This window comes from Miniopterus natalensis, chromosome 12, assembly GCF_054644295.1.
Source record: "Miniopterus natalensis isolate mMinNat1 chromosome 12, mMinNat1.hap1, whole genome shotgun sequence".
NCBI lineage: Eukaryota > Metazoa > Chordata > Mammalia > Chiroptera > Miniopteridae > Miniopterus > Miniopterus natalensis.
In genome coordinates, this window is record NC_142092.1 from 64,154,250 (window position 1) to 64,165,856 (window position 11,607).

At 56.9% G+C, this 11,607-nt stretch overlaps 1 protein-coding gene across 1 annotated transcript; it reads left to right on the plus strand.

Annotated features, from left to right (window-relative positions):
- The first annotated feature begins 3,976 nt into the window (after window positions 1-3,976).
- On the plus strand, window positions 3,977-10,557 carry KIF12 (kinesin family member 12). The gene is made up of 19 exons (XM_087823226.1): window positions 3,977-4,002; window positions 4,075-4,140; window positions 4,231-4,309; window positions 4,441-4,568; window positions 4,654-4,729; window positions 5,065-5,199; window positions 5,359-5,494; window positions 6,217-6,308; window positions 6,451-6,601; window positions 7,156-7,274; window positions 7,357-7,461; window positions 8,007-8,109; window positions 8,191-8,281; window positions 8,472-8,558; window positions 8,932-9,022; window positions 9,093-9,197; window positions 9,789-9,889; window positions 9,976-10,097; window positions 10,418-10,557. Exons 1-19 carry the CDS (start codon window positions 3,977-3,979, stop codon window positions 10,555-10,557), a joined length of 1,953 nt encoding a protein of 650 aa, XP_087679352.1.
- Window positions 10,558-11,607: the final 1,050 nt, after the last annotated feature.

Below are 11,607 nucleotides of genomic sequence, written 5' to 3' on the forward strand. Positions count from 1 at the left end.
AATGAAGTAGAAAAAGTACCCAAGTGTTCAATAAATATCAACTCCCATCCCTCTGACTCAGAAGGTTCCAGACACATGAGGCATCATTATGCAAGAGAGGGTCCTTAACACTTTACCGTTAACATTCTTACGTATTCACATTATTGTTTTTAGAGGAAAATATCCAGCTCATAGGTAAGTCATTCCTGGGGGAACAGTGGATAGGCTGACTCAGGGGAAAGCTGTCTATGTTTCTAGGGAGAAGAGCTGAGGTCCTGGAAACAACAGGAAATTTCAACAACTCTGAGTCCTCCACAACCTCCCAGAGATGCTCATCTTCACCAAAAGATGAAGTTGGCTTCAGGGCATCATTTCCTCTTGCATGGACATTGATGCCTTCATCAGACAGACAGTCAGGGTGTGTGTCTCTGTGTCGGGCCTTGAGCTGGGCCTGGGAGATCTCTCCCTTCACGAAGCTCCTTGCTGAGCAGGAAGCCTGGCATGACTGCAGGAAGCCAGACACAGCAGAGCAGCCTCGTGAGGCTGCAGAGGAGAGGAGCCAGGCATTGAGAGGAGAGTGGCCCGGGAGCGCCAAGGGGTTGCTGTGACTCTCTCCGCTTCTCCCTCAAATCACTGCTCTTCGCCATGAATGCAAGTGCTGCTTCAGCCCATATTGCCCCTCCTTTAAGCTTCCCCATCTGTAAAATGGGGGTCGGGGACCAGAAAGAAGTAAATCCAGTGGTTCCCTATGGTCCCTGCTTTAGAGAATTTTGTGAAATGAGTCCTATGGCCTAAATTCACGTTTCAATTAAAGATTACAGCAAGCTCTGTTTGGAAAATTTCACAACTGGCCTTGGATCCATCTGGCTTTTCCTCCACCGGCGGGGGGGGGGGGAGGGGGTACATGTGGGACGATGATAGATGAGGGCCCCGTGAGAAAAGGACAATTTCCTTCCTCCCTGATCTTTTTAGTCATCTCTCTCCCACCTCAGTCCAATGCAAGGCTGTCTGGTAGGGTGGGCCCCAGACTCATCTGGGAGTTTGGCTGGGGCTGGGAGAGTGTCACCCAGCTTCTGGGCACATTTGAGAGCAGTTTTGTGGCAGGGCCTGGTGATCTCCATGATAAATGAGTCCCTGAAGGAATCTTAACATCATGAAGTTAAGTGTTTGTGGTTAGCCTTGAGAGAAGGGAGGGAGGAGAGGTGGCAGTTGGGGAGAGATCACCGGCCTCCCTTCCTCCTTCCTGGCTCCTTCTCTTCTCCAACCAACACTTGCTGCACTCCTACTGTGTGCAGGGCCTTGTGCTCAGAGACTGCACGGATGACCAACTAACGGGAAGACCAACCTAGTGTATTCAGTACTGAACAGTCCCAGGAGGATGTGGGGACAAACACAACTCCAATCTGACCTGGTGGGAAGGGGCAAGACTTTCCATGGGAAGGTTTGCAGGACAAGCCCACCAGGTAGAAGGTGGCGCTCCTGGCAGAGGGAAGAGCAGCAACAAATGTCTAGAGGAATCAAAGGGACGCCCAGGAAAGCTTTTGGGCTGGAGCACAGGGGTAGAGGGCAGTGGGTCATGGAGAGGGACAACCAGAGGGGTGAGCACAAGATAGAGTCCGAATGACCTTGGGGCTCAGTGGGGGAGCTCAGTCTTTATTCTGAGGCCCCAGGGCATCAGGGCAGGCTCTTCTCAGGGAGGATAACTGGGGCTGAAAGGAGGAGCGGATCCAAGGGGCAGGGACCAGGAGCAGGGGTGTGCGCGGGAGGGTCCCTGATTGCTCAATGATGCTTTCATCCACTCCCTCAAGGAGCATCCCATGAAGGCCTGCTCACCCCTCTCCACACAGCAGGCTGGGGGGCCCTTGCACAGTGCTCAAGCTCAGCAAAAAATGTATGGAAAGAGCCTGGTACGCTTGACAAAGCCTCCTTTGTGACCAGCCCTGGGCCGGGGTGGCACGGTACTCTGCTGCCTTCTAGTGAAGCCTGTAGGTACAGCTCTGCAGGGTAACGCCAGCTTCTAAACTGCTCCAAGTTTCCCCAAATGCCTCCCCTCTGTCCTTCCCTCAACCATGGGGATGGCTATTCTTGATTTAAAAGTGCAGTTTGGGAATAGAGGACAGGCTCAGAACATCCAATGATGTGCACCTTCTGACCCAGGTTCGGGGTCTGGTGCAAAAGTCCCTACAAACAGCTCATCACACCCCAGCGTGCACACATCCCCTGTCTCCACACTTGTCTCAAAATCCCTTCTGTGAGGCTCATCTCAGTCCAGTGACAGCAAACTGATTAAGCCAATGTACACTAAGTGTGAATGGCTGACAGCCCTTAACCCCTTTAAGTGCCTTTAAAGGAGCAACTGTTCACTTAAACTGAAAAGGCAGCCAGCCACAGCAGATCGCAACAGGCTCAGAGCTCCGGGTTTAAACCTCAGCTCTGCCATTTACAGCTGCTTTCTGCCTACCTCTGTTTTCGTGTGGGTTTGTTTTTTTTTGTTTTTTTATCTGAAAAACAGGAATAGTCATTCTTGTTCTAGGATTAAAAAAATATACTGAAAAATTAAGGAACCTCAGAGTTGAAAGGAATCTTGAAGATCATCTAGGGATTTTTATTTTGACTTTTAGATAAATCTTTATAATTTATGAGTGACTTTCAAATAAAGATACTCTTCGAATTATGATAGGTTTATGGCCCAATAAGCCCACAGTAAGTTAAAAACATATTCAGTCTAAAATTCCTTTAACACTATATTGTAAAGTATCGGTTGTTTGCCCTTGTGATCATGTGGCTGACTGGCTGCCCAAAACCAACACCATGAGAAAGTATCCTAATGTGTATCCCTAGTCTGGGAAAAGATCAAAATGCAAAATTCAAAGTACGGTTTCTACTAAATGCTTATTGCTTTTGCACTATCGTAAAGTCAAAAAATCCTAAGTTGAACCATTGTAAGTCAGGGACCGTCTGTCTGTACACTGTCTCGTCCAAATCTCAGAACAACTATGTAAAACCATGAATCTCTTTTTACAGGAAGGAAACAGTTTAAGAAAGGGGAAATGACTTGCCTGGGCTCTGGTATGTTACTGGCAGAGCTGGGGACAAATGGCTCTTTGCTCTACCTAACTCTTCCTGCTAGAAGGCCCCAAAACCCTCACCTGCCACCCTGCCCTCCCTCCCCCTACAGGCCTCTGAACTCCTCCAAAGCCCCTGCACAGTGGACTGTACTTACCTGACTCCCTAGCAAGACTATGGGGTTCCTCGGTCAGGTGCCCTGCACAGAGACCAGCACTGAACGGGTGAGGGCCCTTCCCCAGCACATTCACAGACTCTGCCACTTTCATAAGCCAGACCAGGAGAGAACTGAACAACAGTCCTGGCCTTGGATCAGCCTTGGAACTGGAGAAGCAGGTGGCCCAATGTTTAACCAGATGCTTTGGAGCCTTCTGTCAACTCAGTTGGAGAACTCAATCCAGCCAGGTCTTCCTACAGCTAAGACCTGGGCCCTCCCGCCCTCTCTGCCTCTCCCCTCCTGGGCCCCGGGACTTGAAGAAGCTGGAGCTTCTGGGGGGGTGGGGGTGGAGGGACACACTGCAAAACTGGAGGAGTATGTGGTTAGAGTAAGAAGAGCCTGGTCCGCGCTCTGCCCGGGCTTGCTTGCGGTGTGGCCTTCCCAGCCCTGCCTCAGTATCCCCGTCTGTGCAGAGGAGGCTGTTCTGGGTAGGCCCTCCTGATGGGCCTGGGCAAGAGCAGAGGATCCTCGGACTCCAGAACCCCCTAGCTTGCGAGAGACTTTCTCCACCACAGGGGTGAGGCTGGGTAAATCTTTAACTTGCGGGCCCAGGGCAGGCCCCAGCCTTTCCGGATGGATGACTGCCTGGGAGGGGGTGCGGGGGTGGGGGGTGTAAGGTGTGTACAGCCAGTCCCAGTGTGGTGGAGAAGGGAGGGTAGTGGGGAGGGAAAGGGGCGAGACTGAGCAGCGCTAACTCCGTGAGCAAAACAGAACATGGAAGAACGCGGGTCCCCCGATGGGTAAGCACAGGCTCCGGGAGGTCCGAGGCGCCCCTGGGCACAGGGAGAGTTTAACCCGCCTCGCCGCCGCAGGGACCCCGCGCGGAGCCTGGAGCAGGGGCTCGAGGGGCCGGAAACGCCCATCCAGGTGGTGCTCAGGTGGGTATAGGTTGGCTAGGATGTGTCCGAGGGAGGAAGGGGCCGATGGAGACGTGCGGATGGCCCATCCACCCTCCCGTCGGACCCCAGGGTGCGTCCCATGAGCCCAGCCGAGCTGCGCCGAGGGGAACAGAGCGCGCTGCACTGCTCAGGGACCAGGACTCTGCAGGTGAAGAACCCTCCCGCCCCCCACCACCTAAAAAACCCGACGGGCCGACGCCTCACCCCTTCCCCCAGGCCACCCCGCCCGGGCCCCGCCCTCCCGGGCCCCGCCCCCTCCTCCACCGCCCCCTCCCTCAGGTGAGCCCCCCGGGCGGGGGCCCCGACGTGGCGTTCCGCTTCGGCGCCGTGCTGGACGGGGCGCGCACGCAGGAGGACGTGTTCCGGGCGAGCGGCGTGCGGCGGCTCGGGGAGCTGGCGCTGCGCGGGTGAGTGAGGCCCCGGGACGCCCCGCGCCCGCGCGCTGCCCTGAGCCGCCGCCCAGGTCCAGCCACACACCCCTGCCGCCAGCAGCTTCTCCTGCACCGTCTTCACCTTCGGCCAGACGGGCTCCGGGAAGACCTACACCCTGACCGGACCTCCTCCCCAGGTGGGCACAGCGCGTCCCCCCAGGTCAGGGGTCCGTGGGGCGCCAGCGACGGTGCAGACTCCCAGAGGGAAGGGCCTTGGACAGGGCAGCTCAGCCCCATGTATTTGCAGACAAGGAAACTGAGGCCCAAAGAGGCGAAGGGACTTGCCCAACGTGGAGCTCAAGTTTTGTCCCTTTTGCTGACTAGCTCTCAGTGTCGTCATCTGTAAATGGAAGCAATAGTGCTGACTGTGAGGAGTCAATGAGATGCTCTAGGGGACCCTGGCATAGTTCCTGGGCACAGTAACTAAGGGCACTAGAAAGGGTAGTTATTGTGGTGGTGTTTCTGCCCCCAGGGAGAGGGGATGCCGGTACCCCCCAGCCTGGCCGGCATCATGCAGAGGACCTTCGCCTGGCTGTTAGACCGCGTGCAAAACCTGGGTGCCCCTGTCACCCTCCATGCCTCCTATCTGGAGATCTACAATGAGCAGGTGGGGACTGAGATGAAGAGAAAGCCCACCATTGAATGGAGGCCTTGCTTCCCAAGGAGCTTGGGTCAGGGGGTAGAGTAGGAGGGGGGACTGTTGTCAAAGGTCTGGGAGTGGGTGGACTTGGGACCCCTTCCCTCACACTCCCCCCTCATCTCCCAGGTTCTAGACTTGCTGAGCCTGGGGTCTCCCCGGCCACTCCCTGTTCGTTGGAACAAGACTCGGGGCTTCTATGTGGAGCAGCTGCGGGTGGTGGAGTTTGGGAGTCTGGAGGCCTTGATGGAACTGCTACAAATGGGTGCGTGCTACTTCAGGGGAGCTTTGGGGTACAGGGGTAGCCTGTCCCTCTGCTGTTTACTGAATGCACTCAGGGTCCCTCCTGGAGCTGTGGATGATCAGAGTTGACCCATGTGGGAGCTAAGGGCCCCCATCCCATCCCCAGACCTGCCTCTTCTGCCTTCCATGCTCTTTCTGGGCCCACCCCTTTCCAGCCCAGGACTTTTGCCTCAGTCAGGCCTCTTTTTTGCTCCCAAGAGAGGTCTTCCCACCTCAAGGCTTTCCCTCTCCAATCTGTGCTCTTCCATGCAGCAAAACACACCCCTTTTCCCCTCCAGTGTCCTAAGGGCAAAGGTCATACCTCGTAGCCTAGCCTAAAGGGCCCCTCTGTTCTAGTCTCCAAGTGTATTGAGCACCTACCCCGTGACAGGCACTGAGGATACTGAGACTCTGGGCTCCTGCCCAGTGTTATGCCAGCTGATATCTCTGCCCCCTCTTCCCCCTTCACACAGCAATATGAGGGATGTTTATCAAATGCGAATCTGAGGGACATTCATCCATTCTCTCCATCCCCTCCTTGCTGCGTGTGCTAGAGCCAGACCCACATCCCATCATTCCCCTTTCCTGCTGCTGTGCCTTTGCACAGGCTGGCCCCCCTCACCAGGATGCCTTTGTTCCCTTTCCGTCATTGGTGACCACCTGCTCTTCCTATCAGGTCCAGCTCCTGATGCTTTTCCTCTCCAGGTCTCAGCCGTAGAAGGAGCTCAGCTCACACCCTGAATCAGGCCTCCAGCCGAAGCCATGCCCTGCTCACACTCTATATCAACCGCCAGGCTGTGAGTGCTCCAGCTTGGGCAAGGAGCTGGCCCAGGGCCACTCAGCAAGGGTCTGCCTCTGGGTGTATAAACCAACTTGGGTATGCACAGGAGGTCATAGTGGAAACCACGTCCCCGTCAAGCCCTGATCCCCCCATCCCAGCAGATACCTCCTGTGGACCCTGGGGAACACCCTGCTGGTGGGAAGCTGTGTTTTGTAGACCTGGCCGGCAGTGAGAAGGTGGCAGCCACAGGATCCCGTGGGGAGCTGATGCTTGAGGCCAACAGCATCAACCGCAGCCTGCTGGCCCTGGGTGAGGTCTGGGGGACAAGTCTGACTTCCCAAGTCCTTCCTCTTGCCTGACATAGCTGTCTATGAAGGGCGGGGTGGGGGTGGGGGGTAAGAGGGGTAGTGGAACCAGAAGAGTTGTGCTGCACAACGAGCTGTGAGCCAGGGGCCACAGGCCTCTTTCTGGCCTCAGCTTGCTGTTGACTCCTGTCTCCCCTCTTAGAACCTTGTTGATGAACCTAGAAAGCCCATAAACTTTATTCTATTAGAATAAAGCTACATTCTAACCTGGGAGGTAGACACACTCAAGTGCAGAGCATGAGCCCTTAGACATTCAACCTGTCCCTTGTGCAACTGGGAAGGCTGAGGCCCAGGGAGGCCAAGGGGACTGACCTGTCTCCCCACCTCCACCCCAGAGGGCCCCCCTCTTCATTCAGTCCATTTGTCAGCCATTTCCTGAGCCCCTGCTGAGTGCCAGGCCCTTTGTTGGGCATTGGGGGTGTGGGCAGAGATTCCTGCTCTGCACAGACCAGCTGCATGGCCTTGGGCAAGGGGTGAACCTTGCTCTCCCCCACCCAGGTCACTGCATCTCCCTGCTGCTGGACCCACGGCGGAAGCAAAGCCACATCCCCTTTCGAGATAGCAAGCTCACCAAGCTGTTGGCGGACTCATTGGGGGGGCGCGGGGTCACCCTCATGGTACCTGAAGGGGGCTGGCAGGGAAGAGTGGGGCCTGAGGGAGGGGGTCCCAGAGAGGAACACTCAGGGGCATCCTCCCCAGGTGGCCTGCGTGTCCCCCTCAGCCCAGTGCCTTCCTGAGACCCTCAGCACCCTGCGGTATGCCAGCCGAGCTCAGCGGGTCACCACTCGGCCCCAGGCCCCCAAGGTGAATGGAGGCACATGCAGGCAGAAGGACAGCAGGGGTGATGGTTGGGGTCAAGCCCAGTAGTTGGAGTCTGAGTTGATGTCACAGTTGAGATCTTGGATTGACTCAGAGCTAGGATGAGAGTTGAAATCCTGATGATGGGGTCATGACTGGGTGGGGGTCAGGGTTGGGGTCATGGTCAGAGTATGGCAGGACTAAGGTTGGAGTCTCATTTGGGACATGATTCAGGGTCTGGCCTGATGCCAACTGATATCATGATTAAGTTGGAGTTGAGTTGGGGTCTGATGTGGAGTCTTGTTTGGGGTCAGAATCTGAACCAAGGTTTGAACAGAACAGAGTTTGGGGTTGGACTTGGAGCAGCAGGGTCCAGCTTAGACCCCTCCTGCCATTCACCTAAGGCCATAGGCATCTAGGGGGATGTAGCCTTGTGCCAGGATGCAAGGCTGGTGAGGGAAGCATGGGCTGGTTTTAAGCTCCCCTCACTCCCTGCCCCTGGAAGCCCTTGTGCAGAGCACAGAAGGCAGCTCTGGGACATTTCTCTGCAGTCCCCTGTGGCGAAGCAGCCCCAGCATTTGGAGACTGAGATATTACAGCTCCAGGCAGAGAACCGTCTCCTACGGTCCCAACTGGGCCAGAGGGACCTCAAGGGTATGAACGCCCTGGGGGTGCAGGCGGGATGTGGAGAGGGTCTGGGCTCCTGCGGATCCAGCCATCTCCCCCTCCCTGCAGTCTCTGGATCCAGTGGGACCCGAGCAGCCTGGGCCCAGCGGAACCTCTGTGGGATGCTCCAGGAGTTCATGCTGGAGAATGAGAGGCTGAGGTGGGGCTTAGCCAGGGGATCAGTGCCCCTCTCACTGCAGGGCTGCTTCTGCCAAGCCGCCCCTCCCCGTCCCTGACTCCCTTCTGGCCCCACGTGCCAGCTGGGGCTTATACTACACTGCAGTGCAGGGCTGACTGACACCCTCACCAGCCCTGCTTCCTGCCACCTTCCTGGGGCCTGTTCTTCCCAGGAAAGAGAAGAGCCAGCTGCAGAGTAGCCGGGACCTGGCCCGGGATGAGCAGCGCATCCTGGCCCAGCAGGTCCACGAGCTGGAGCGGTGAGCACGGCCACCAGCCCAGACACAGGCCTTGGGACAGAGGGCAGGTGGGAAAGGGGTAGCTTAATAGAATGGTTAAGAGTCTGACCTCTGGCTTCCGACCACCTGGGTTCAAATTCCAGCTCCGTCACCTCCTAGATGTGTGACTGGGTGAGTCATGTCACCTCTCAGGGCCGGGGTTTCCTCATCTGTAAAATGGAGATGATACAGTGCTGGCCTTACAGGATTGTTTTAGAGACTGGATTGAATGAGCTCATATGTAATGGTGCCTGGCACATAGTCAGTGCCCCAGGAGTGTTTGTTAGAATGGGGGATGTGGGGGCCAGCCTGCTGGTAGGGTTTAGGGCTGCAGGCTCAGGCCCGTTCTTTCCAGGCGCCTCCTCTCTGCCTGCTACCTCCACCCGCCCGGCCTCGGCCCAGCCCCACCATGCTCCTGTGTGATGGTACCAGCTCCCTCCTGCCACGTGAGTCTTCACCCAGCCTGAAGGGGAAGGAGTGGGGACAACAGGGAGCCTCTGACATGCCCTCTTGCAGGCCCTGCCACCTCTCTGCTCCTGGCCCTGCTGCCACCTCTGCCCCCTGTGCCGAGCACCTCTGGTCCACTGGGCTTGCCCACGGAGGGACCTCCACCTGCCCCAGGTAGGAGACCCCAAGGTAGAGGGGAGGGGAGCCTAGGAGAGCTGGAGACCTTGACCTAGGGGGTCAGTCCAGGAGGCTCCAGAGCTCCAGGGCCTCCAGGGTCCCAGGCTGGGTTGTGGGGGAAGTGGCTGGCTTTGGGCTCCTTCTGCCCAGGGTTCATAAGCGTCCTTTGCCTCGCCTCCCGCTGTTCTCGCTCGGCCTTCTTTTGGGAACTCGCCCTGCCGATGCCTGTTCGTTCATTCGCTTACACCTCACTCACTCACGCATCTGCTACTCACGTGTTCACTCGCTCGCTCCCCAACCCTCCCCAAAGCTCTTGGCTTTGAACCAGCCCCTGTTCTGGGCACTGAGGGTTCAGACATGGTTCCCGCCCTTAGGGAGTTTCTAGTCCCCAGAGAGTACATTACAAGGGCCACCCGCTGCCCATGGAAGAAGTGACCAACACCCTGCCCCTTTATGCCCATCTGACATTCTGGTGGGCACATGGGGCAGGTGTGGCAGGGATGGTAGTGTTGTGGTCAGCACCAGGGAAGTGGGGCACAGAGAGGTAGGGCTGAGGTCACCCAGTGTCAGCTGTGGTCTTTCTTGCAGGTGTTTGGCCCTAAGGCCCCAGATGGCATGCCTCTGTCTGCCCGACCCCCACCCTGGGCACCTCCATGCAGCCCTGGCTCTGCCAAGTGTCCAAGAGAGAGGTGGTCCCTGCCCTGGGGCCAGGGGGTGGGGGGAGGCCTGGGAACTCGAAGGCTCACCTCCCACCACCCGACTCCCCCTGGCCCAGGAGTCACAGTGACTGGACTCAGACCCGAGTGCTGGCAGAGACCCTTACTGAGGAGGAGGTGGTACCTTCTGCACCTCCCCTGCCCGTGGGGCCCCCAAACACATCGCCAGCGCTGAGACACGGTGAGGAAGGGAAAGGGGGAGGGGTCCCTAAGGTTTCCTGTGATCTTAGGCCAGAACTCGCCCTCTCCAGGCCCTAGACTTTCCATTTCTGAAACAGGGTACATGTTGAGAGATAATTTCTAAGATCTCTCTAGTCTCCAAACTTGGAATTCTCTTGCTAGGGCGACCTTCATGTCTGGTGTATACCTCAGATGTATACCAGAGTCCATGGTGTATGTGGGGGCAGGGCCGAGTGGGTACCACCTGAGGCTTCTCCAGAGGATGCTGGGACCTCATGAGCCCAGGGTAGTGCAGGCCTCGAGTCTCGCTGTGCCCCTCAGGTGGGGCCACAGTTCCAAACCTGGCCCGGAGACTGGAGGCCCTCAGAGACCAGATCGGCAGCTCCCTGCGACGAGGCCGGAGCCAGCCACCCCCCAGTGAGAGCAAACAGAGCCCTAGCCGAGTCCTCCCTCCCTGCTGATAGCAAAATGGAAACCCAGGAGAGCACCGTGTGACCTTGGGCTGGGCTCTTTGCTCTGGGGCTTCAGCCTCCCGATCTATTAAATGGGGATTGCAGCTGCCCATCCATTCTGCAGTCTGGCTGGGCATGGACAGTTCCCGAGAGCTAGGGGCTGAAGGCTGGAGGGCAGTTTCAGGGAGCAAGGGAGGGTGCCACCCCAGACTACAAGAAATGAGACTGGATTCAGAAACCCAAACGAGGCAGCAGGTGATGAAATGTACATAATAAAGAGGCCTCAGCTCCAAGTTTGGTTGGTCCTGTCCTTTGGATAGTCACTTACTTCCCATGGGGTCATCTCAGATGGCAGGGGTTCTTGGGGGAGTCTGAGGAAGGGGAGGCAGGGACTCTTGGCGGAAGTGCATGTGCCCCCTTCTGATCAGGAATATTCCAGGTTTCCATCTCCTTTCATGCATTACATGCGTTTTAATTGAGCGGCTATTCTGCACCACTGGACAGCATGGGGAATGGAATGATGAGCACCTCCAGGCAGGAGACCTGAAGGAAACTGACCTGGCCTCGAGCTGGGGCAGGCGGTGGACCGAGGGGCTTGCTTCTCTGTGCCGCTGCATGTGTCAGTGCTGGAGGGATCATGAGCCCTGAGTTCTGGTGGCACAGACCTGCTCTGAGACCCTGGGCAAGCCCTGCACCCTCCCGAGACCACTTTCTGGTTTTCAGTCAGTTAGATGGGGGACACAGCTTCCTGTCCTGTTGAGCTCTAGGGAGGGTCAGAGAGGCGAGGAATCTCATGATTTCTGGTACAGTGCCCAGTAGGGCGCAGTGGGTCTACAATTAAGGGGAAGCCCAGACGTGACATGAGAAACTGCAGGTGCCGGTGGGAGGACCTCATTACAAAAAGAGCCACAAGGCTAACCTAACTCTCCCATTTTATAGTTAGGGAAACTGAGATCCAGGCGGCTATGGAGCGAAACAGAGTGGGGAGGTCCCTCTGTCAGGGCAGGTACAGTTCTAAAGCAGGTGAACAGGAAAGGTCTCATGCAGGTGACATCTGTG